The sequence below is a fragment of the Leucoraja erinacea genome, chromosome 2, assembly GCF_028641065.1.
Source record: "Leucoraja erinacea ecotype New England chromosome 2, Leri_hhj_1, whole genome shotgun sequence".
Classification (NCBI taxonomy): domain Eukaryota; kingdom Metazoa; phylum Chordata; class Chondrichthyes; order Rajiformes; family Rajidae; genus Leucoraja; species Leucoraja erinaceus.
The window spans coordinates 103,304,158-103,331,504 of NC_073378.1; the positions used below are offsets into that span (position 1 = coordinate 103,304,158).

At 41.7% G+C, this 27,347-nt stretch overlaps 1 protein-coding gene across 3 annotated transcripts in view; it reads right to left on the minus strand.

Moving 5' to 3' along the window:
• Positions 1-537: 537 nt before the first annotated feature.
• Positions 538-27,347, minus strand: part of umad1 (UBAP1-MVB12-associated (UMA) domain containing 1) — a 54,989-nt gene continuing 28,179 nt past the window's right edge. For all 3 annotated transcript variants that reach the window (XM_055662154.1, XM_055662144.1, XM_055662137.1), the window contains exons 3-4: positions 13,941-14,023; positions 538-1,612 (exon numbers count right to left, since the gene is read on the minus strand). In XM_055662154.1, the coding sequence (XP_055518129.1) occupies positions 1,361-1,612; positions 13,941-14,023 (335 nt within the window). In that variant the 3' untranslated portion in view covers positions 538-1,360. The remainder of the gene's footprint in view (positions 1,613-13,940; positions 14,024-27,347) is intronic.

Sequence of the window (27,347 nt, forward strand, 5' to 3'; positions counted from 1 at the left end):
CACCCTCGCAAAGGACTGAATTTCTTTCCTTACCATCAGAGCTACCCCACTCCCTCTGCCCACCTGTCTGTCTTTTCTATACGATGTATAACCCTGAATATTCAGTTCCCAGCCGACCCTCTTGCAGCTATGTCTCTGTAATTCCCACAACATCATACCTGCTAATCTCTAACTGAGCCCCAAGCTCATCCACTTTATATCTTATACTTCGCGTATTCATGTGTAATACTTAATCTGATATTCACCTCCCCTCACACTGGTTCCTATTTCACCTGACCTTACTCTCTTATCCCTCTTGAACTTTCCAGACCATTAATTTGGGTGTCTTTCGTAACTTTTCCTGTACTCTCTTTCACTTTAACCCCATCATATACTTCCAATTTGTCAACCCCTCCCCCCCGCTATTTAGTTTAAACCCATCCGTGTAGCACTAGCAAACCTGCCTGCCAGAATGTTGGTCCCCCTCCAGTTAAATGAACTCTCCAAGGGCAGATGTTGAACATAACATTATAAATACCATGTAAAAAAGCAGAAATGTTTTATTTCAATAGATATACTTTATTATTACTCCACTGCTGTGCAATATGATTATATCATTCAACCATAATAAAAGCATTTGTATTCTTTCAAAAACTGAAAATTAACATCTATCACAACTGCTGTAAGTGTGTACAACACTCAAACAGACAAATCAAAAAGGATTCAATCAAATGAAAAGTTGCAAAATAATTATACATGAGCATTATACACGTGCATGTAATTATATTCTAGTAAACGACAGTGACCAATGTAGTTATTAATTCTGGTCTCTTTCCCATCTCTCAACGCAATCATAATTTTCTATATGTCAAAGCACTTGAGGTGGAAATCCATGTCAGGAAAGCAGCCTTGCAAAGGACATTTTTATTTTTAGCATAGACTCCTTTCTCGGAGGCAAGATTCAAGTCTCTGAGGCACCCTACTGGTAGAGACTAGAATTTCTGTTCTGATATACAAAGGCATAGTCAGCACATAAAAGCATGATCCTGACAGTATAGATGATACCAGCAGGGTCACTTCTTTTTCCCCTTCCCCAACACCAACCCAGGAATCTAATCTTTGAGAGTTTACGACGCAATTTCTCAATCCTTCCCATGAGTAGCCATGTTAGTCTCACATGAAATGCAAACCATTAAATTTCGTCAAGAATTATTTTTTTATGCAAACATTGGTAAACTTCCAGATGGAACACAAAAAGGTACAATACTAGTAACATAACGCATGAAAAGTAATAGAGAAATAAAGAATCCATCAATTACATTTTACTTCAATATCTTGAAGAACAACACTGTACTTCATGCAAAATAGCAACATTCATTTTTTAGGAATTAAGTACAGAATTTTCAAGAGTAAAATCATATCCGAAACGTGCCAAGTTTTCATTCTTCGACAATAGCAAGCTGGCAGGGAGGTCCTGAAAACTAGCGTGAATTGCTAGAATATGAGGAGCTAGTGTGAAAGGCACGTCGTTGAGGAGCTCCGCACTTAAAGGAAAATCTTTGAATGTTTGGTCCATCTGTTCAGTAGTACATGTTTCACTTGTATATACAGGATATAAATTTGTTGTTTTGCCCTACAAAAAGGAAAAAGTTATATTTATGATATGGCACATTGTTTACCAACGAAATTATACCATAAACCAAATTTAACAATACCCAAAGGTATCACCAAAGTTTACCTGCAATTTGAGTAATCAATTTTATAATACCTGTACAAAGAACTCATCTGCATCTTCATTGGCCTAAATCATAATTTTAATGAATTAAAAATTGAGAAGGCGTCAGAGCAGTTCCACTGACCCCTGCAACTAAAAGACAATCTGTGCTCCTGTTAAGTAATGTTTTATGGCTGGAAAACAAATTCAAACTATACCTTTATATTTTCTGACAGTGCACCAGTTACACAATAGCCCACTGCAGTAATTTACACAGAGGATAAAATATAACTGAAGATTGTCAAAATTCCGTAGAATTTTGAATTCAGCACCACTATTTTCAGAATCATAAGATAAAATTGTTTAAAATATTTCAGTGTTTTCAACAGGGAAAACAAAAACAAGGAGACAAAATAAATTGAAGGATACAATTATGAAATGGAAATGGAGATATCTGTACAGGAGGTCCCCAGATTACAATTGGGTTCCATTCCAGACAATTGATCATAATCCAAACTGTCCATAAATTGGAAATTAGTAGCCAGTGTGGGAGAGTATCATAGAAATACGTGGGGGGAGAGTGAGCAGTCATGGGAGGAGCAACCAGGTGGGAGATTGTATAGAGAAGACATGCAGAATTGCCCCATTCCCTCTTTGTAAAAGATGTCTAGCCCCTCGCCAGCAGGAAAGCTATCTCATCCATCCCGGTAGACCAAATGCTCGTTCATTTATATGGAGTGCACATAAATCAGACGTTTGTAACAGGAGAGTACCTGTATGTACATATACATTATGGATGAAAATATAATTCAAAATCTTTGGCTTTATGAACAGAGACACAGTACAAAATTTAGAAAGTTACGACTAATCTATGCTCAAATATTGCAACAAAGTGTGTTAACAAAGGTTAGCTATGATATAACCTGAAAAAAGGTGTAAAAGAGTGTTACTTTAATGATTCCGGAGAGGTGACTTTAGTTCTGAGGGTAGACTGGCAAAACTGAAGCAGGTTTCCCTATAACAGATAAGCAAGAGAGGGAATGAATCTAAAAATCATTTAGTATATAGACTCACTGGATAGAGAGAAATTGTCCCTGTTGGCAAAGGAGCTGATGCTCCTCCAGGGCACGCAAGAAGAGAGAGGAGCTGCAACCTCGAGATCCTGGGGAGGAAGAGTGCGGAAGCAGAGGGGATAAAGGAAGAAGAGGGGAGAGGAGTTATGGAGGGAGGGAGTGACTGAGGATGGGGGAAAGGAGAGGTGAGGGAGGGATTGGGGGAGGGTATAGTATGGTAGGAGGGGGAATAGAGGGAGAGGATGGGGAGTAGAGGTGGGGGGGAATAAAGGGAGAGGAGGGCAGTGGAGGAGGTGAGGACGGATAGGGGAGGGTTGTTCACGTGTGTCAGACGATGTAGCTCGCTATTGGCTTCTGTCGTCGTCCAACATGTTGACAGAATTGTTGCCCGATGTGTCACAGAGTGCATCGCGTTGTCGCTTCCAGGGATCGCCAAGAGGAGGCTTCTGTCATGATCCCCATAGGGGAGGTGAGGAGTGGGGGATAGAGGGATAGGAGGGGAGAAGTGTTATGGAGTGAGGGGGGGGAATGATTGAAGGCAGGGGGAAAGGAGAGGGAGAGGGAGAGGTTGGGGCGGGGAGGAGGAGAGGAGAAAGAAGAGGGAGGATGAAGAGGGGGTGCTGGGGATGAGGGGAACTGAGGTGCCCCTGTGCAGTTAGGGGCTATGGGTGAGTGGCGGAATATTGCATTGGGGGACCAAGCCTCCTGTGTGACAGGGACCCAACAGGTACCACTTAGTCTAATTCTCGATATAGCACGGAAACAAATGGTTAATGAGGGATGAATTTCAAAATCATTAGTACAAGTAAAAGCTCGAAAATAAATTGTGCTCTCCAGTTCTGGAAAATATTATTGTGAATGTTTTCCACACCATTTCTAGCTTAATGACATCCACTTTCAATAGCTAGATGACTAGAACTGCACACTATACTCCAAATGCCTTCTCAGCAACATCTTGTATAGCTCTTACATTCCATCTAAACTCGTATGCTATGGTCTGACTGTTGAAGGTAATTGTGCCAAATACCTTCTTCACCACCCTGTCTTTCTGTATTGCCACTTTCATGAAGCTACGTATCTTCTGTCCCTTCTGTTCTACTATGATCCCCAGGGCCAACCAATTAATTGTGCAAGTCCTGCCCTGGTTTAACTTGCCAAAATGTATTAATTCACATTTGTTTGAACAGTAATTTTTGTCCAACTTTTGTAGTCCTGTTGGAATCTTGGATAATTTTCTTCCCCGCCAATTTTTGTGTCCTCCACAAACTTACAAACCATGCGAACTCTACTCTGATCCAAATGGTTAATATTGATGACAATAGTGAACCATCATTGATTCCTGTTCCACTGGTCAAGTGTGTTTTATTGACATATGCCCCAGATAGAACAATGCAATTCCTATGCCCCTGTCCCACTAATCCTAATCTTATGTTCTGCTCTAACTAATCATACATCCTGATCGCCTGAACACAATTCATTACTAAAGTCACCCTATCAGGATTCCGTAAACCCAATCAATGTACTTGAGTTTCTATTCTACCTCAAAGTATTTAATTCCTAATTTTAGACCCCGTACACATCTCCATAATGCCATTTAAGTCAAATTAAATTGTGCTACCAATTAAATAGAACTTATTATAAACACTTTAAGACATTGAGAAAAAGAGCTTTTATCTTTGACCACCAACTTTTTTGCTTGGGTCCTTTATATATCACATATCTCAATGTTAAATTTTAGCCATTCCAGATGAAATGTAGTTATCTTTACCCAAATCACTGCATTTCTCTTTTGCCTTGATGATACCTTGTACATTTTAACATTTTTCGCTCAGACTCATCCAAATGCTTTGTCCGCATAACATCTCTGGAGCCCCAGTCATTCAATTCTCCAAGGCACTGGTACCAGCCTGATTATTTTTTCTGGTCTATGCTTCCTCTCACACTAGGTCTCAGCTGCCTCTGGATACATATAAGCTTTAACATATTGTTCCAATAATAGATGTGCAAAAAAAAAATCTAAAATATGTAAAGATGCCATCAAATTAATAAATCTTTCATAAACTCAAGTTATTTGACAGTAGCTGTAAAACTACTTTCAAAAAATTGCAAGATTCATAATAATGCTACCCATATTTATATCTGATCAGGTTAGTTTATTTACACACAAGGATGCATTGGAATTCCTTGTTCACATAAAGCTCACGAATTACAGCTTGCAAACACTGATAAATATAACGACAAGTTCAAAACAGCAGACTGCTAAAGTATAGTGCAATCTGAAGTCGAGCAAAAAAACATCAAAGTACAATATCAGAATAATTGACTGAGGTAGGGTTAAGAATAAGAGTACATGGTAGCACCTCTGGGAATGGATTGCTTCAGGAGTCTGCAAGCAGTGGGGAATATCCTGTATCTTCTCCCAAAAGGTAGAAGAGAGAAAAGGGAATAAAGGCAGGGTTTGCTTGACGATACATCCCACCGTTCTGATGCAATGTACAAAGAAGATAATGTGGGTGGAAGGAAATTATAAGCCCTGATGGACTGATCTGTGTTTACCATTCTCTGCAGGTTCAGGCGGTCAAGAACAGAGCACTTGCTATAATAGGCTATGGTACATCCTAAACAGAATCCTCTCTATAGTGCATCTGTAGGTTCGAAAGAATCCTTTTGGGTATGCCAAATCTTCTCAGGCGCCTAGGAAAGTAAATACTCTGATGAACTTTCTTGATCAGTGTAAAGGGACTGGGTAAGTTAGCCAGTGATATGAATGCCTACACCCTTAAAGGGATCAAGCTTCTCTAAACCATCTCCATTGATGAGGACCGGGTTATGTTCACCTCTTGTTTCCTAAGGTGAACAGCCAACTCTTGTCCAAGGCTAGATGCAAAACGCTAGAGTAACTCAGCGGCAGCATCTATGGAGAAAAGGAGTAGGTGAACTTTCGGGTTTAGACCCTTGTTCAAACAGAGTCAGGGGGAAAGGGAAACTAGAGAAATAGAAGGTGATATAGAGAGATATAGAACAAATGAATGAAAGAGATACAAAAAGTAATGATGATCAAGGTTAGGTGGAGCCCACAATGGTTTATTATTGGCTGTGGGCTAGGTGATAACAGGTTATCCAGACAGACAGTGTACCTCAACAGGTGAAACTAGTACAATAAGTAGGGTAGGGGAGGAACGGAGAGAGAGTTACTTGAAGTTATAGAAATCAAGTCGTACTGCTGGTATGTAAGCTGCCCGGGCAAAATATGAGGTGCTGTTCCTCCAATTTGTGTTTGGCCTCACTCTGACAATGGAGGAGGCCCAGGACAGAAAGGTCGTTAAGCGAACGGGAAGGGGAGTTAAAGTGTTTGGCAACCCAGACATCACCTAGGCCTAGGCAGACTGAGTAAAGGTGTTCAGCTAAACAATCGCCCAGTCTACACTAGGTCTTGCCGATGTGTAAGAGTCCATACCTGGAACAGCGGCTCCAACAAGTGAACCTCTGCCATAGCTGAAAGGACTGCCGGGGTCCCTGGACAGAGTCAAGAAGGTAAAGGGACAGGTGTGGCATCTCCTGCAGTTGCAGGGGAAGGTACCCGGGGAGGGGGTCCTATGTTGTTGTTCTGACATTATGATGAAAGGTTCTCAATCTCTTTCCAGCACTTCATTTCATCGTCTTTCATATCTCCAATAAACCTACTTGCTCAAGCGTAACAATGTATTTGCATCCATTCTGCCTGACAGACTGATTCACCATTTTATTGCTGAAAGTAACATAATGCATGCATTCTGAACAATTCATTCAGCTAATGCATATATTCAAAATTTATGCTGTTGCTATTCCATTCTAATGACAAGTGATATTCTTGTGATAAGAAACAACCATTCTGAACCAGATAATTTAACGAAATTTGACCTACTTCACCAAACATTTTGTCAAAAACACAGGACATTATTTAGTGCTATATTCTCAGCGACCAATTAAGTACCAACGCAAACAACTTTGCAATGCTGCAAGAAATTCACACAATTACAGGGAGAACATGCAAACCCCACGTGGACTTCGGACCCTGGCACTACTAGCTGTGCCACCATGTTGCCCGATATAAATTGTCTCTTAAACCTGTGATTTATTTTCCTTTTGTCCTGGCTTCTGATTGCATGTAAGCACTTTAAATTACCTACATTTTCAGTCAAACATGTTTTCATTTAAAGCAAGGTTCGGATGGACAAATATCTGCTTGGTATAACATAGCACATTCAGTTGGTTACAATGAACATTGCATTTAATACTGCAAAAGTTAATAAGTCAACTGGAGTCAGCTCTTCGGTGGTCATTATATGATATGGCTTATACAATATCCTGACCACGGACGATCAGTTTGAGCACTATTAAGGTCCTCGTGGATATTCATTGACAGGATGGTGGTGGAAAGTGTCAACAGCTTCAAGTTCATGTGTGTGCATATATATCTGTAAATCTGTCCTGGACCTAGTACATTGATGCAATCACATAAAAAGCCCATCATTGCCTCTTCTTCCTCAGAAGATTGAGGAGGTTTGGTATGTCGCCGAATACTCCTTTAACTTCTGCAGGTGTACGGTAGAAATCATTCTAACTGATCTGGTTTAGAGTCGTAGTCATACAGCATGGAAACAGGCGCTTCGGCCCAACTTGTCCATACCAATCAAGATGCCCCATTTACTCTAGTCCCACCTGCTCACGATTTACCTATATCCCTTTAAACCTTTCCTATCCATGTACTTGTCCAAATATCTTACAAATATTGTTATAACACCTACCTTAACTACTTCTACTGGTAGCTCATTCCATACATCCACCACCCTCTGTGTAAAAGACTGTGGAACTCTATTGTAGAAGGCGTTTAAGCCAACTCATTCAATATATTCAAGAAGAAAGTAGTTTGTCAACTAGAACGTCCAGGAATGTAGGCGATTTTAGTGGGTGGTATTTTCTTCATCTATTCCATGATCATAATGGACAAATGTTTTCAGGTTTGTGTTGTCCAGAAACACGTAAATCAACTTAACGCATTTAAATCACCTTAATTACACCTTTCATTAGTTAATGCATCCGGGCAAGCCAGTTCATATGAGAAACCCCTATTTTGTATAGAAATCCACATTTAATTTTGCAAAAGCTTTTCTGCTCTATTTGCCATGTATTGTAACAAGATTTTGCATTAGTTTCAGACAGTACAAACTAGACATTCTCTTTATTATGGGAACTTTTACTGCCAGAAAGGACTCTGACAAATGTTCCCAAATATGAATGGACTACTTTTAGAAAAAAAGTGTCCAAAAGCTTTGTAGCCAGCTGCCAGATTATTCATGAAATCTCTGATAGCAGGACTCTCAATGTAGTTGTAAAGAAAAAAAACTCATATTAAATGCCACATATTAAATGCCACATACTTGAAACCAAATAGAATTATTACAATTTGCAATCAAATTACAAATAATGGAATCATTCTTAATATTCTGCATTTATCTCGTAGATTAGCAATTACAGTTAAATACAAACAAATCAATTTCTGGGGCCATAAGTGGTGTCATGACGGATAGAAAATACTACTAAACCTTTAGAATGCAACTTCTATGTCTGTTAAAAAAATTAAAATAAACATTTACCGTTTTTTAATTCATCTAATGTTTGCTATACCTGGAGCAAATTACAGGTTTACAATTAATGGTTGTATACAAAACGTCCAGTAGTTCAAGGTTTGAAGATTAATTAAGAAAAATTAATATTTTACCATCAGCACCAATTAGGTTACAATTGAAGATAGCTTGTTGGTTATCTCTTAAAAATGGGAAGGAAAATGCTGTGTTACAATTCGAAGCTTTTGTTATTTGCCTGCGATCTATCTTATAGAGCAATCATTTTTTTATTTTATTCTTTAAACCCAGTGGGAATTCACAAATAAGTCCTTGCAAAACTAATTTCTAATTTAGACAACAGAGTAAAAGCCTCTGTGAATGACAGTTTATGTTCTGTAATCTTTTCCTCTAAATTCATAGACAAAAGTGCACACTTCGCGACATTTAAATCATGCATGTTCTATTGTAACCAATGTAAATGTCTGAAAATAACAGTAAATATAAACATTGTTCAAGATATTATTATGACGATATATTTTCCAAGATTGTTATCACAGCATATTACTTTTTTTTTAAATGACAATAGAAGCAGAAATATCAGAAGGAATAACTGAGTTTGGATTATTAATTCAACATACCATTTGTGTTAAAACCAAATAAAGAAATATTAGAACAAATGAGCTATTAAATAGGCTTTAATAAGTGGCCCTATCTCTCTCTCTATCTCCAAAATTTGGAAGTTGGAAAGAAAAGTCCAGATGACAGTATCAGAGCACTGAGCTCCCTCTTTCCCCAAATATGGTATCTCCCACCATTGCCACAATTCTCATGCCAATTCATATGCTCCACATTAGTGGGGGACAGTGTCCTGGGAGCATTTAAATCACCTTAAAGTTGGCCAATCTAAGAGCTGCTGTTGACTTAAACATTTCCTAATATAATCACTTCCTTATCAAATTCATCATAATTCAACTCTGTCATGATGCTACAAGTGTCGACAAAGTAATGCTCGCAAATATAAATAGGGGAAATGCAAGTCAAATAGTTTCAAAATAATTGTTAGACCGAATGGCCTACTCCTGCACCTATTTTCTATGTTTCTATGATAACAATCAGTTATTAATGAACTTTCACTCATCACTAAAAGTTCTTTGTTTTATCCTCCAATCCTATACGCACTACAGATGTTTCTGCTATTATTAATTGATTAAAAATCAGTTTGATAAGCTCTATTGAGGAAGTTGAAATCTTCTGCTAAAGTTAAGGTATTGGGAAACAATTCCCCAAATCTAAAACGTGCAATTAATAGCTGTAGAATCATTCATCACATAAGTAAGCCATTCAGCTTAACATGTCTGCACGTGATATTAACTATCATGCTTACATTTTTTTACAAAGCCATCTGCACTCCTTCCATTAAAGTAATTACATTGAATGTTGAAAATCTGTATTTGTCATACTTTTAGTCAGTAGACACCTGATCATAAATTGCTATGGAATAAAGTTATTCATGCATATAACCTCAGCTGCGTTTGCCAATTATCTTAAATCTGTGCCCCTTATGTACCCCCCTTCGATCTGTAGACAGGTTTATCTTAACAATTTCTTCTTATAAAAACAGTACATGATTTTAAACCCCTTACTGAATTTCCTCTTTAGCCTTCTTCACGGAAAACAAGTCTCTACAATTAACCGGTCCCCTAATCTGCACACTAAATTCCAGGGCCCTGGACATTGTTTCTAAAACCCAGAATGAGGATATTATTATCTTAAAAATTCAAGCCAAGCCATTTTCAATGAACTTGGCAAAGCAATTTCTTTCTACAATAACTGTGCAAATACAGGTCATCTCCCAAAGCTTGTGGATTTGGATTATCAATGTAATGTGAAAGATGCAAGACCGCAAGAAATGGCAGTAGGCCCTTCAGCATGCTCTGCCACTAAATAAGATCAGTACTCTAAATATGGTGGACACAAAATGCTTAAGTCTGAAGAAGGGTCTTGACCTGAAATATCACCCATTCCTTATCGCTAGAGATGCTGCCTGTCCTGCTGAGTTACTCCAGTATTTTTGCAAAGTAATTATAAAAAAAACTGAAATACATATTTTTTTTCTGGCTTAAGCCCTCCCTTCACCACCTCCAGTTTAAATTGCATTTGGAATATTTTGGAGGACCAAGAGACCAAGAATACCAAATTTTCATAAGTATTCAGACCCTTTGCAATGACACTCAAAATTAGGTTCATCCTGTTTCCATTGATTATCCTTGAGATGTTTCTCCAACTTGATTGGAATCCACCAGTGGTAAATTAAATTGATTGGACATGATTTGGAAAGACACACACCTGTCTATATAAGGCCCCACAGTTGACAGTGCATGTGACAGCAAAAAGCAAGATGTGAAGATGAAGGAATTGTCCTTAGACCTCAGAGATCGGATTGTATTGAGTCACAGATCTGGGAAAGTGTAACATAGAAAATAGGTGCAGGAGTAGGCCATTCGGCCCTTCGAGCCTGCACCGCCATTCAATATCATGGCTGATCATCCAAATCAATATCCCATACCTGCCTTCTCTCCATACCCCTGATCCCTTTAGCCACAAGTGCCACATCTAACCCCCTCGTAAATTCAGCCAGTGAACTGGCCTCAAGTACCTTCTGTGGCAGAGAATTCCACAGATTCACCACTCTCTGTGTAAAAAATGATTTCTCATCTCGGTCCTATAAAACAATTTCTGCAGCATTGCAGGTCCCGAAGGTGACAGTGGCCTCCGTCATTCTTAAATGGAATAACTTTGGAACCACCAGTACTCTTCATAGAGCTGGCCGCCCGGCCAAACTGAGCAATCGTGAGAATAGGGCCTTGGTCAGGGAGGTGACCAAGAACACGATGGTCACTCTGACAGAGCTCCAGAGTTCCTTTGTGGAGATGGGCGAACCTTCCAGAAGGACATTTATATATCTGCAGCACTCCACCAATCAGGCCTTTATGGTACAGTGGCCAGACGGAAGCCACTCCTCAGTAAAAGGCACATGACAGCCCGTTTGGAGTTTGCAAAAAGGCACCTAAAGGACTCTCAGACCATAAGAAACGAGATTCTCTGGTCTGATGAAACCATGGTTGAACTATTTGGCCTAAATGCCAAGCGTCACTTCTGGAGGAAACCAGGCAACGCTCATCACCTGGCCAATACGATGAAGCATGGTGGTGGCAGCATCATGCTGTGCGGATGTTTTTCAGCGGCAGAAACTGGGAGACTAGTCAGGATTGAGGGAAAGATGAACAAAGCAAAGTACAGAGCGATCCTTGATGAAAACCTGCTCCAGAACGTTCTGGATCTCAGTCTGGGGCAGAGGTTCACCTTCCAACAGGACAACGACCCTAAGCACATAGCCAAGACACCGCAGGAGTGGCTTTGTGACAGGTCTGTAAATGTCCTTGAGTGGCCCAGCCAGAGCCCGGACTTGAACGATAGAACATCTCTGGAGGGGCCTGTAAATAGACATCAACGCTCCCCATCCAACCTGACAGACCTTGAGAGGATCTGCAGAGAAGAATGGGAGAAATTACCCAAATACAGGTGTGTCAAGCTTCTAGCGTCATCCCCAAGAAGACTTGAGGCTCTAATCGCTGCCAAATGTGTCTCAACAAAGTACTGAGTAAAGGGTCTGAATACTTATGTAAATGTGATATTTCAGTTATTTCTTAATTACTTTACAAAAATTTCTAAACATCTGTTTTTGCTTCTTCATTCCGGGGTATTGTGTGTAGATTGTTGATAAAAAAAATGTATTTAATCCATTTTTAAAATAAGGCTGTAACATAACAAAATGTGGAAAAAGTGAAGGGGTCTGAACACATTCTGAATACACTGTATTCCTTTTCTCCAGAGAGGCTGCCTGATTACTCCAGCATTTTGTGCCTTTTGTGGGAAGCAGGAATCCAGGTATAAGGACTGTGTAGATGCAATGTGGAAAAAAATGTGTATTATGGAAGAGATACAATTTATGAAAGATAAAATTATTACAATTCAATCAATTCAATTCAATCAGTTTTATTTGTCACTTGCACATAAAGTGCAAGTGAAATTAATTTGCCAGCAGTACAATGAAAAAGAACAAAACCACAATAAAAACTTAACACAAACATCCACCACAGCATTCATCACTGTGGTGGAAGGCACAAAATTTGGCCAGACTTCCTCCATTTTCCCCCGTAGTCGGGACCTCAATCCTCCGCAGCCGCCGCTGCGGGCGTCCAGATGTGCAGACAAGGTAAAAAGTCCAGGTATGTCCTGAATCGGTGCTTCCCTACCTGAGACTGCGGCTTCAGGTTGGTGTCAGCCGCAGGCCCACGGTCGAAGATTTAAAGTTCCCGCAGCCAGAAGCACCGCAGACCGCAGGGCCGGTGGTCGAAGCTCCCCTCCAGGGATCCCCGGCGAGGGACCCCGCTCCTGATGGTAAGTCCCCGCCGCACCCGCGGTAGAAGTAGGCCGCGGGCCGGCCGTCGGAGCACTTCTTCTCCCGAGGCTGCGGACGCCGAAAGAGGCTGCGGACGCCGTGCCAGCTGGAGCTCCACAGACCACGGCTTCAGGCTGCCAGAGGCCAGTAAACGGAGCACTCCCCACCGGCGAGCCTCAGCGGGGGCTCGCCCGCACCACGCTGAGAGTCCACGCTGCACCCGCCGCTGAAGCCCCGGCCGCTTCTCTGGGAAAGGCCGCATCGATCCTTGCTGTTAGGCCACGGGGGAGGCGACATGGGAAAAGTCGCCTCTCCGTGGAGGAGGCAACCAAAGCGATTTCCCCCTTACCCCTCCACACAAGACACACTGAGAAACATCAAAAACACACATTTAAACACACAAAAAAAAACAAAAAAAAAAGTAGGAAAAACTGACACAGCTGCTGGCAGGGCTGAAAAATGCCCGCGAGTAAAGAAAGGTCACCATGGAAAAATAAAAATCTATATTTTTTTTACTCGTAGGTTTAGTCGAAGTAGGTCATAGTAGGTCAGCATGTTATTCGTAGGTAATCGACGGTAGTCGAAGGTGGTCGTAGATAGTCTTCAACATAGTCAAAAGGAGGTCGTCTTCACTCTCCACTATTCGGTGTCCAATTTTCCAGAAGCTAGTCTTCAACACAGTCGAAAGAGGTCGAAGGATGTCTTCTACATAGTCGAAGGAGATCTTCAACATGGCACGTTTTTAAACTCCCCTAAACTCTTCTAAACTCGCCAGTTAGGTCGGCGCAGTGGGACAGGCCCTTTAGAAGTCTTGAAAGCAAGTTTGCTGATACATAGTAGTATACATTAGTATACTTCAGTGCAATAAATGAAAGCAAATCTTTATGATCCACCTTTCAGTTTTACTTTGCAGATAGTGTATGACATTAACATTAAATATCTATAGTCAATGCACTATGGGTGTTCAAATACAGGAGCATGGAAATACGGGTACATCAAAGCGTTTACTGTTTATAATCCCAAATTAGGTAAAGCAATTTTAATTATGCCCATTCACCTACTGAAACATAATTACCCAAGGGCAATCATTCCTGTATATTGTGTACCTGAATTGTCTGACAGCGTGTGCTTGTTGCTTGGTTTCCTGGCTCACAACCTTGAAGCACTTCCCTTTCATTTGCTGTTTCTCCTGTAACAAAATATATCAACACATTATAAGCTTGTTTTTTCATATTCTAGCTACATTATGTTGACACGGGTTAATTCGTCAATGGAATGATTTGAGACCACATACTAAAACTCATTCTTTCTTGTTTACTATTTCATGAATATCTAATTTCCATAGAAATATAATTTCAATTATATACCCCAACAAACTAGGATTTTCTTTCCAATCTAAACCTTTAATGATATAAATGAAAACTTTTACCACCAGATCAGAAACAAAAACATGTGGAATCATAATAATAATAATCTGTAAATAAGCAGCTTTTCATATTGGGCCTGACTGCCCTCAGTTTGGTCCTTTCCTTCACTTCCCCAAAATGTTTGCAAATTTATAGGACTGATCATAGGACAGTTGTTGCAGTTAACTTTTGCAAATATATACACACACACACATTCACTGAGTCATAATGCTGAGGTGTCAGCAGCACAGTGCATTTCAGTGTATGAATATTGATTTCTCTATCTTCAAGTAATCCTTGCTGTCCCCCTTCCCCACCCTAGTTCTCTGGCTAGTTTCAGTCCTGATTAATTTTATCGATTGTATGCAGCGTTGTCACCTGGTTCATGTAGAATTAACCATTCTTCATTTCGATCATCGTCTGCTTTGATCTGTCGTTTTCGCACCTTAGCCTTCCATATCTCTAGTCTCCCTCTTCCCTGACCGTCTGAAGAAGGGTCTCGACCTGAAATGTCACCCATTCCTACAGAGATGCTGCCTGTCCCACTGAGATACTCCAGCATTTTATTTCTACTTTGGTGTAAACCAGCATCTGCAGTTCCTTCCTATGCATTTCATTGATCAGTTTCAACTTTTCTTTCCAATGTAAGATGATTTTCTATGGAACAACCAAAATGTCCAAGCTTCTCGTCACTGACCTTTAGAAGTCAGAATTTGATTGAATTTTTGCATGGACAATTTTTGCAGCACGGTGGCGCATAGGTAGAATTGTTGCCTTACAACGCCAGACACATGAGTTCGATCCTAACTACAGGTGCTGTCTGTACAGAATTTGTACGTTCTCACCGTGATCTGCGTGGGTTTTCGCCAGAATCTCCAGTTTCCTTTCACATTGCAAAGATGTACAGGTTTGGAGGCTAACGGCATGGTATAATTGTAAATTGTTTCTAGTGTGTGTAGGAAAGTGTTAGAGTGTGGGGATCCCTGCTCAGTGTGGACTCGGTGGGCTGAAGGACCTGTTTTTTAACTCTATCTCTAAACAAGAAATACCAAGAGAAAAGCAAGGCATTTGTCAAATCAGAAACAAATTGAAATCAGGGAAATCAAGAGGATAATCTCACCCCCCACAATTTAACGTATAAAAACCGCAAAAATAAAATATAGAAAGAAAAATGCTAACTTTGAAACAGCTCATCCATAACTGCAAATAATCACTATAGGAATGACAACTATTATTACAAAATCTTTAAATGCTGCACAGGCTTGTTAAGTGTGATATGATTTAGAGTTCCACCAGTTTTCAGAGTTCCATAATACTAATCTGGAGATACTTTTGAATCCCACCAGGCAGCTAGGAAAATTAATTTAAAGTAATCAATGGCTTGTATATTGCCTTAAAACAACCAAATTATAGTAAAAGCCTTTAATTCTGCAATGAACCATGAAATTCTACTGCTCTTACCCAGTCCTGCCATTATGCAACACCACAAGGCAAAAAAAAAAAAAAAAATGGTTCAGGGTCCTCAAGTTTTCCCCACCATTCACTGTAATCATGCCTGATCTGTGCTGGTCTCAACTCTTCTTCTGTGCTAGTTCCCATAATGCTCAATTCCCCAATTTTTAAACTATTTTCTATTTCTATCTTAAATACCTTAAATATACTTAACAACCTGGCCTCAACCACCCCCGGGGGCAGATAATTCAGGGCAATATTACATTCATTGTCCTTTGAGAGAATACATTTCTATTTGCCTCAGTTTTAACTGACCTACTCCTTATTTTCTAGTTGCATCCTCTTGTTCATGACCCTCCCATGAGTGAAAATATCTCAACACCTGTTTTCACTTCTTCATTCTGTGATATTGTGTGTAGATTGATGATAAAAACAAATTATTGAATCCATTTTAAAATAAGGCTGTAACTAACAAAATGTGGAAAAAGTGAAAGGGGTCTGAATACTTTCTGAATGCACAGGAGATGAAAAATTTAGCAATGGGCTCAACACTGAAACCAGGGGCTAGTCCCAGGCCTCCAGTTGGACAACTAGATGTGATCTTCTGTAATGTCTTCTGTAAAACCTTGTTGTGACTAGCACAATGAATACACATCCGACATCTTGTAGGAAAAGTTTAATCTGCTTTCAACTGAAACTTCCAGGTTGACCGCAGTTACGAGGCACAGGTACATTTGCCAGCTTCTGCTTTTGGCCTCAAGGGGCACTGGCATTTACATTACATATTACATTGCATATACATCACATCTCCCCCTTCACTTTAATTACATCACATCTCCCCCTTCACTTTAATTACATCACATCTCCCCCTAATATCCACATAAGGATTTACACTAGACTCAATTAAGAGTGCTGCTGTTTTTCACTTTAACCTCAAACTCTAGAAACTCTAACAAAGGGCCTGTCTCGTTGCCTTTTGCTGCGACTGGGAGACTGGCTCCTGCCTCTCGCTGCATCTCGGCGCATCGTGTCTTCTGGGGAATTGCCCCTTCTGGGAGACTGGCTCGCATCTGTCCAGGTTTCTCATCTCTGGGAGACTGGCTCCTCTGTCTAGGTTTCTCACATCTGGGCGTCTGGCTACAGGTGGCCTATCCATGGCTACACAGGGGTCTATCCCCGGCTACACAGGTATCTATCCTGGACTAGACGTCTCTATCCAAACTTACTCTCTGCCTGGTCTCGTAGACTTGCGCCATCTAGGAGGCGGACTCCCCCTTCAAAATAAAACTTAGACAGTCAATACTAAACGGTCAATACAAACTATTTTAATTCTTTCAATTTCTTGCATAATAACTCTTGGCTTCTTAACTTTTACTTCTTCACTTCTTAGCATTTACTTCTTTGCATTTGAATTTTCGGCAAATTATCTGTACTTCTTGGCTTCTTAACTTTTACTTCTCTGCATTTGTCCCTTAGCGTCTTTAAACTGTTGCTCGGGTCATGCTGCGTGCTCTGCAGGGCTCCTTGAATCTCTTGAACATGGCGGCGGCGTTATTGCCGCGTGGATGTGGGGTCCGATCTTTGGGCGTGGGTGACGGTCCGGGGCAGAAGGATAGCGAGGCTGATCAGCTCTGGGCCCTCCGCTGCTTTCAAGGCAAGGCAAGGCCAAGTGCTTACTCTTCGGGCTGCCACACCTATGTTTCTTGCTCTTCTTCTTGCATATTAAACATATTCCTCTTCTTCTTCTTTCAGGGAGTTGTACAATGTCTTCATTTTCCAGCATGAAGAAACAGAAAGACTCAATGGCGAGTCTAAGAGGTCCCAATATTATTACAGAGTTAATTGCACAACAACTTCTGAGAAGCATGCACAGTAAAATGCGTAAATTCATAAATCATCTGCTCTTCCAAAGAGTGGTATATTAGAATCTTTCAAAATAGATGTTCTTCATTTAAATAGTTGGGATATTTACAATATTATACCAGAAAAATACACCAGGAAAAATATTTGGTGAGAATTTCAAATGCCATTAGTGATAACAATTGCCAAATTCCCAAGTTCTAAAAGATTAATTATTTTAAGTTTGTCATTGCATTTTTTCAGAAATTAAGGATAGAGATTTTTTAATTTGATTTGTCTCTTCTCTTAATCCATACGGAATTCTTTCCAATCTTTATTTCACCTTCATTACATGATTGAAACCCAATTTATGCTTTGTGGCATGGACCCTATACGTTGGTCACCCCATGCTAACACGTAACCTTGGCAACCCCATATCTCACAACTCAATGCGAGCAATGCTGAGGTGGTTGTTCAGTGAGCTGGACCAGTCCACAAATAGAAGTAGATCAGAGTTGACAGAAACTAAGGCTGTACTCATGGACAGTTGTGGTGGTATTCTGACTTTGTTTTGCTTGAAGGCCTTTTGACCATTTTCAAATGTCTGATATTTTGTAAACATTTAGAAATAGTTGAAAAACAAAATAACAAATTCACTTAAAACACATGCTTAACTGATTTAAGTTAATAAATATTAATTAAATAAATCAAACCATTTATCTAATGAAAGAATGCTGACAGCTCACACTGCATGTGTGGCTCGTGTATACAGTGTATCTCGGCCCTACAAGTCCGTGCCGAACAGATTATTTCTTCTCTTAGCTAAATAAGCTATGGACTGCCACTGGATTCAGTGGCAAGTCCAGGAAGGGAACGAGAAAGCAGTTGTGCAACATCTGATTTGCAGCACGTTATGTACTTCCACACTGCAGTGCGCATGTGTCAAAATTTGAAACACGATGGTGGTGTACTGCAGCTTGCTCGCAGTTTGCTATGGATCTGCCAGCATGCTGCCAATATAATGCAGCCCTTTATCTCAGTAAATATCCTGGCGGGGAAATTTGCAAAGGCTACTGGGGAGACTTTAAACTAGAATGGTTGGGGCGAGGGACTCAAATAGAGAAAGCTAGTAGACAGAATGGGAGGCAGGAAGCAGAAAAGGGAAGCACTCGGACACAAGAGGAGAAAGAAGAAAAAGGAAATAAACAGAGAATAAGAGGCGGGGGGTTTCTTAAATGTGCATATTTTAATGCTAGGAGCATTGTAAGAAAGGTGGATGAGCTTAGAGTCTGGATAGACACCTGGAAGTATGATGTTGTGGCGATCAGTGAAACATGGTTGCAGGAGGGGTGTGATTGGAAACTAAATATTCCAGGATTTCGTAGCTTCAGGTGTGATAGAATTGGAGGGGCAAGAGGTGGAGGTGTTGCATTGCTAGTCAGGGAAGATATTGCAGCAGTTCTTTGGCAGGATAGATTGGAGGGCTCATCTAGGGAGGCTATTTGGGTGGAACTGAGAAGTGGGAAAGGTGTAGCAACGCTTATAGGGGTGTATTATAGACCGCCAAATGGGGATCAAGAATTGGAAGAGCAAATATGTAAGGAGATAGCAGATATTAGTACAGGTGCACAACCTTTTATCCGAAGATCCAAATAACGAAAACCTCCGAATAGCGACATTTTTTCAGTCCTTGAAAAAAGGTCCTTGAAAACGTTCACGGAGTCGGGCCGCAGAGGTGACAGAGGAACCTCCGGTCGGTCCTCGAAGAAAGGGAAACTAAATTCCCATCCATAAAAGAGAAGGTGAGGGTATATTGCGCGGGAGGGTTAATAATTGACAATCTGCCGCTGCCTGCCCGCTCAGTTAAAAAATTCCCACGGTAGACTCACGATACACAGTGGATCGTGAGTCTTGCATGAGAACTTTTTAACTCAGCGTGCAGGCAGCAGCAAATTGTCGCTCCCATACGTTTCACCCCACCTACACCCCTCTGCTTCCCGGCCATGTGTGTGACCCCTTCCCTCCCCTCTCCAGCTCCCCACCCATTGCACCGGCACGGGGGCTTTGCACTGCCTTCACGTCGGAGCTAGTGCCAGTCACCGGAGACGTCAGGACCAACGGGACACCGACCCCCAGGCCCACTGCAAGCACGGAGATCCCAGAGACCCACAGCCAGCAGCAGCCCAGCCCCGTTCCAACTCCAGAGGAACACGCTCCCCGTAGGGACAGAAGCTGATGGTGTGCAAGGTGCGTCTTGGTCTTGAGGTTGCGGATGAGGGGGCGCAGCTCGGGCTGTGACGTCTCCGGCCACCCCCTGTACAGGAGCTGAGACTGGGAACTGTGGGGTTGTTTGCAGTTGCAGAGGGAGGGGGCAAGGGCGGTACAGTTCCCAGTCTCAGCTCCATTCCAGGGGGGTGACCGGAGACTTCAGGACCAACGGGACACCGACTGCAAGCACGGAGATCCCAGAGACTCACAGCCAGCAGCAACTCTAGCCCAGCCCCGCTCCAACTCCAGAGGAACCCGGGTTGCAGATGAGGGGGCGCAGCTCGGGCTGTGGGCGAACTGCCACTTGTCGCTGTAGCGGCGCATCGGGGAGCGGGTTCCTGTTGGTCCTGACGTCTCCGGCCATCCCCCTGGACAGGAGCTGAGAGACGTCAGGACCACCAGAAGCCGCTCCCCGATGCGCCGCTACAGCGACAAGTGGCAGTTCGCCCACAGCCCGAGCTGTGCCCCCTCATCTGCCACCCGGGTTCCTCTGGAGTTGGAGCGGGGCTGGGCTGGACACCGACCCCCAGGCCCACTGCAAGCACGGAGATCCCAGAGACTCACAGCCAGCAACAACTCTAGCCCAGCCCCGCTCCAACTCCAGAGGAAAACTGCGAACTAGCGGGAGACATCGGGACCACCAGAAGCCGCTCCCCGATGGGCCGCTACGGCGACAAGTGGCAGTTCGCCCACAGCCCGAGCTGTGCCCCCTCATCGGGACACCGACCCCCAGGCCCACTGCAAGCACGGAGATCCCAGATCAGCAACTCCAGCCCAGCCCCGCTCCAACTCCAGAGGGGCAGAAACTGATGGTGCGTAAGGTGCGTCTTGTTCTTGAGGTCGCGCAGCGCGTCGCCGTAGCGGCCCATCGGGGAGCGGATTCCTCTGGAGTTGGGGGTGGGGGGGAGGGGGAGGGGGGGTATTGTGCTGTTTGATCGCCCCCTGCTATCCCAGGGACAGGGAGACAGGACGTTCACCGAGGGCGGCCCGCAGAGGTGACAGCGGAACCTCCGGTCGGTCCTCGACGAAAGGGGAACTAAATCCCCATTCATAAAAGAGAAGGTGACGGTACATTGACCGGGAGAGTAGGAATCCCAAGACAAAGTTGAGTGAGCGTTCACCGAGGGTGGCCCGCAGAGGTGACAGCGGAACCTCAGGTCGGTCCTGGAAGAAAGGGGAACTAAAAAGAGAAGTGGAGGGTATATTGCGCGGGAGGGTATATCGCCTACCTGGAAGAAACCAGACATATTTTCCAGGATGTCGTCTGCACACCAAAGCTCACGTTTGGCGCCTCTGCTGCACACGGATATAAGAGTGTGAAAATGTCGCCTTAGGCCGCCTTAGGGCATGTAGCCCCGCTAGGGTGACATGAGTGCGGGAGGTGATTCAATGCTGCGGTCACATTTACAAATTCAGGAACTCATTCAACACACTGCATTTCATACAGACATCTATTCTGCAAGAAAAAAACTACACTGAAGACTCAAACTCGCGACCGAGGAACTGCCGGGATCAAGGCGCAAACTCGCGACCTTGCGGATATGAGCCGAGCACTCTACCACTGAGCCAGCCATTAAAATCTACGCTAAAAAATTTCCATTCCGAAGACCGACAAATTCCAAATTACGAAAAGTGTCTGGTCCCAAGGCTGTCGGATAAAAGGTTGTGCACCTGTAGTAAGCACAAGGTAGTGATTGTGGGAGATTTCAACTTTCCACACATAGACTGGGAAACACATTCTGTAAATGGGCTGGATGGTTTGGAGTTTGTAAAATGTGTGCAGGATAGTTTTTTGCAGCAATACATAGAGGTACCTACTAGAGGAGGGGCAGTGCTGGACCTCCTGTTAGGAAATGAGACGGGACAGGTGGCGGAGGTATGCGTTGGGGAGCTCTTCGGGTCCAGTAATCACAATACCATTAGTTTCAATATAATTATGGAGAGGGTCAGAACTGGACCTAGGGTTGAGATTTTTGATTGGCGAAAGGCTAACTTTGATGAGATGCGAAATGATTTAAAAGGAGTGAACTGGGACATTTTGTTTTATGGGAAGGATGTAGAAGAAAAATGGAGGACATTTAAATGGGAAATTTTAAGAGTACAGAATCTTTATCTTCTTGTTCGGTTGAAAGGAAACAGTAAAAATTGGAAAGAGCCCTGGTTTTCAAGGGAAATTGGACATCTTGTTCGGAAAAAGAGGGAGATCTACAATAATTATAGGCAGCATGAAGTAAATTAGGTGCTTGAGGAGTATAAGGAATGTAAAAAGAATCTTAAGAAAGAAATTAGAAAAGCTAATAGAAGACATGAGGTTGCTTTGGCAAGCAAGGTGAAAGTAAATCCAAAGGGTTTCTACAGCTATATTAATAGCAAAACGATAACGAGGGATAAAATTGGTCCATTGGAGAGACAGAGTGGACAGCTATCTGCAGAGCCAAAAGAGATGGGGGAGATATTGAACAATTCCTTTTCTTTGGTATTCACCAAGGAGAAGGATATTAAATTATGTGAGGTAAAGGAAACTAGTAGAGTAGCTATGGATATTATGAGTTTCAAAATAAAAGAAGTACTGACACTTTTGAAAAATATAAAAGTGGATAAGTCTCCAGGTCCTGACAGGATATTCCCTAGGACATTGAGGGAAGTTAGTGTAGAAATAGCCGGGGCTATGACAGAAATATTTCAAATGTCATTAGAAACTGGAATAGTCACCGAGGATTGGCGTATTGCGCATGTTGTTCCATTGTTTAAAAAGGGTTCTAAGAGTAAACCTAGCAATTATAGACCTGTTAGTTTGACTTCAGTGGTGGGCAAATTAATGGAAAAGATACAGAGATAATATATATAAGCATCTGGATAAACAGGGTCTGGTTAGGAACAGTCAACATGGATTTGTGCCTGGAAGGTCATGTTTGACTAATCTTCTTGAATTTTTTGAAGAGGTTACTAGGGAAATTGCCCAGGGTTAAGCAGTGGATGTTGTCTATATGGACTTTAGTAAGGCCTTTGACAAGGTTCCTCATGGAAGGTTGGTTAAGAAGGTTCAACTGTTGGGTATAAATGCAGGAGTAACAAGATGGATTCAACAGTGGCTGAATGGGAGACACCAGAGGGTAATGGTGGATGGCTGTTTATCAGGTTGGAGGCAGGTAACTAGTGGGGATCTGTGTTGGGTCCTTTGTTGTTTGTCATGTACATCAATGATCTGGATGAAGGTGTGGTAAATTGGATTAGTAAGTATGCAGATGACACCAAGATAGGGGGTGTTGTGGATAATGAAGAGGATTTCCAAAGTCTACAGTGATTTAGGCCATTTGGAAGAATGGGCTGAAAGATGGCAGATGGAGTTTAATGCTGATAAATGTGAGGTGTTACACCTTGGCAGGACAAATCAAAATAGGACGTACATGGTAAATGGTAGGGAATTGAAGAATGCAGTTGAACAGAGGGATCTGGGAATAACCGTGCATAGTTCCTTGAAGGTGGAATCTCATATAGATAGGGTGGTAAAGAAAGCTTTTGGTATGCTAGCCTTTATAAATCAGAGCATTGAGTATAGAAGCTGGGATGTAATGTTAAAATTGTACAAGGCATTGGTGAGACCAAATCTGGAGTATGGTGTACAATTTTGGTCGCCTAATTATAGGAAGGATGTCAACAAAATAGAGAGAGTACAGAGGAGATTTACTAGAATGTTGCCTGGGTTTCAACAATTAAGTTACAGAGAAAGGTTGAATAAGTTAGGTCTTTATTCTCTGGGGTGCAGAAGGTTAAGGGGGGACTTGATAGAGGTTTTTAAAATGATGAGAGGGATAGACAGAGTTGATGTGGACAAGCTTTTCCCTTTGAGAATAGGGAAGATTCAAACAAGAGGACATGACTTCAGAATTAAGGGACAGAAGTTTAGGGGTAACATGAGGGGGAACTTCTTTACTCAGAGGGTGGTAGCGGTGTGGAATGAGCTTCCAGTGGAAGTGGTGGAGGCAGGTTCGTTGGTATCATTTAAAAATAAATTCGATAGGCATATGGATGAGAAGGGAATGGAGGGTTATGGTATGAGTGCAGGCAGGTGGGACTAAGGGGAAATAATTGTTTGGCACAACCAGCTGTCAATAACGCGGCGAGGAGAATAAAAAGCTGAAGGGGTGGAGTGTATTGTGCAGCCCGCAGAGAGTGCGCAGCCCACGGACTGCTTCTGCGGTGACCAGCAGGAAGCTGAGTTGAACCGGAAGCCACATCCCTCTTCCTCCTCCCCACGCCTTCCCCCACCCCCCTTTCCCCACACCCCTTTTTACCCCACACCCTCCATCCCACAACCCCCCTTTCCCAAACCCCCCCTTCCCCACACCCCTCTTTCCCCATCCCCCCTTCCCCCCTTCCCCACACACCCCCCCCCCCCCCTCCCTCCCCCACACAGCTCCTCCCCAACACCACCCCCTCCCCCACACCCGCCCTTCCCCACACCCCTCTTTCCCCATCCCCCCCTCCCCACACCACCCCCATATACTTAACCTACAGATGGTGCAGCAAAGGTGAACTAAATTGATTCCTAAGATGGACACAAATTAAGCAAAATAAGTCTTAATATCTGGATCTTGGAAGAATGACAAATGACCCAATTGAAATAAATTCTAAGGTAGCTTGGAATAGATCTTAAATGGCATAGATTTTCTGTGGATATTTGGTCAAATCTCACACAGAAGCTGACAAGCAAAATTGTGCCGTATAAAATTATAGGATCAATAGCAGCATGGATAGGAAATACACTTCAAGGTTGATGCAAATACACAATGTGAACAGTAACTTTACAGGGCGGAGGATAGTGCATTATGCTGGAATCATATATTAATGACCTGACACGAGTGCTAGGAAAATGTCTATCTTAAAAAAAAATTAAATCCTGAAGAAAATGGGAAGCAGTACGGAGGATAGCGATAAAATGAAAGACAAATGTAGACTGGCTAAAACACCTTGGTGAAAGCAGAGCAAATGGACATGCACTTTGATAGAAAGCATAGGGAGAGAGGCACAACAGATTAAATGCTTCTAAACAATGCATAGGAACAGGAAGACCTAGGCAAATATATACATACATCCTTGAAAGTGGCAGGCCAGGTTTATAAATGTATACATTCGTCTAGAAAATTAAATATGGAGATCTCCACACCAAAATGTTGTTACAGCTATTTTCCCCCACCAAAATTTCTAGTTACTGAAAGTTTTCATTGCTATGGGCATTGAGGAATAAGGATCAAAGTGAAGTAAATAGTGTTGAGGCACAGAACAATTATGATCTCAATAATCAGGCTTCGGAGGGCAAAAGTCATATCAGTGAAGCAAAAATAGCTTTTGCCAACCAATGGTAATGTGGTTTGGTCACAAAATCTAAACTAATTAAAGCATTAACAAAAATTTTTTTGTACATAGTAGCTTATTATCATATTTGTTATGTATAATATTTGTACCATAGATTCACATTTTAAAATTAGGTTTCATTTATGATTGAAATAACAAGTGCAAAACAGGTTTAGAACCGTGACGTTAAATTTAGTGTTGTAGAATAAATTAGATATTCATGGAAACTCTTGACTCCAATTCACCAAAATGAAAAATAAATGATCAATGGAATAATAGATAGCAGGAGGTTCCATGTCGAACATATGGTGAGAGTATATTAAAAAATGTAACAAGTTGTGGGAATCAGATGACACCATAAACCATAAAAGCAATTATGAATAATTCTCAATGTCATCAAAACCGTAAAATATGTTATTTCCTTGATGTGCAACCTATCTCATTATTTTGTCTTATGCAGACACCTGGAGCTTGTGCAACTTGGCTTTTCTCGTCCTTAGCAGTTGCTGTAAATCTACAAAATGACAGATGGTAACTCCTGTAACAGAATCATATGATGCGAACTAGATTGTAAACCATGTTATAATCATAGATATTCAATCCGAAAACATCCCAAAATTGGAATGCAGAATACTGCGAATACCCGCTGAAAGGAATCACAGGTTTTTTTGACAAAAACAACATAAAATGTTGAAAGCACTCAGCAGGTCAAGCAGCTTCACTGGGAATGGAAGCAGAGTTGAGGTTTCGGGACACATATCCCTCATCAGTATTAGAAAAGTGAAGAAGCACACATTACTACTGCTTAAGGCAAATCAATTATGGTAGGTAACTTTCTGAAACCAAGAGGAAGGATTTCATTTTGTTAATTCAAAAGTTCCTATATACTTTTATTTTAGAATGTACATTTATTCTCCAACAACATTCATCTTTAGTGGCCTGCAGTAAAAACTTGAAGGCAAAAAGCTAAAAGAAAACCATAACAAATCACTACCCTTCTTCCACAATATTATAAAAACAGACTGATACTGCAAAAAAGCTAGTAAGTACATAAACCTTCTCAAATATACTGTACTCCCTAGCAATAAAATAACTTATTAACAGAAAGAATAAAATTCTGTGGATGCAAACAGACTTTCATTATAACGATTGAAGATTAATTTAATCAATATTCTTCGAAGAAATTGTAACAAAGGGGCTTAGAGCTGGTCAAAAAGATTGGGATCGAGAATGCTGGTTAAACTCAAGACATAGTTGTTTTATAAGCATGCAATAGAAGGAGACAAATCAAAGCAAATTTTAAAATATAAAGACATATCAATTTTGGATTTAATTTGGTTAAGCCAGAAAAGACAGAGGTGGACAAGTGCTATTCTGACCAATGGTGTTCCATAAGAATCCGTGTTAGGGCCACCATTCTTTTTGAATGGATTTAGTAGGTATGTTACGAAACATACCTTCAGCGGCACTGCAGTTCTGCCACTGGCCGTGTGCGCGATTTTGGCGCCTTTGAAGGGGGGGGGGGGGGGGGTCGGGGTTAAAATGCGGTTTTCACCTACTTGTCCTAGATTATATTTTCTCGGATTGCAAGCTTTTGCTGAAGAATTGTTCCGACGGGCGTTCTGTGAATATATTTTTTTTTTTTTTTTTTAAATCGCCCGACAAGTTCAGCGCTGGAGTAATTTAAAAATCAGCTTCTAATGCTATGAACGCCAACAACGGGGACGGATTTCACTACGGGACAGGTAAAGGAAAGCCGTTTAGTTTATGTATAAAAGTGCTCCCTAAGATGCCTTTAATTCCCCTTTTTACGTGCAAAATGGTGATTTTTTTCCCCATTCGAACCGGCAGTATTTTCCCTGCCGATATGGGGTTTAAATTCACTGCAACCGCAACGTTCCAAATGATCGCGTTCCAGAAAAACCCACTCGCAAGATGATTTAAATGGCCATTAATTTGCAGGTATTAAACACTAAATTCCTTCCATTTGGCCTATAAATCAATGACAATGAGATTTAAATATCATGTTATATTGTGAATTCTTGTGTGTATGTTATTTGGACACTTAGGCTATTTAAAAATTTTGATCTTTTCTTAAGAAATGGATAGATGTTTAGATCTCGTAATTGAATTATGTAATTAGCTACAATTGGGTAACTAACTAATTATATGCGTTAATTTCAGGTCATCCAA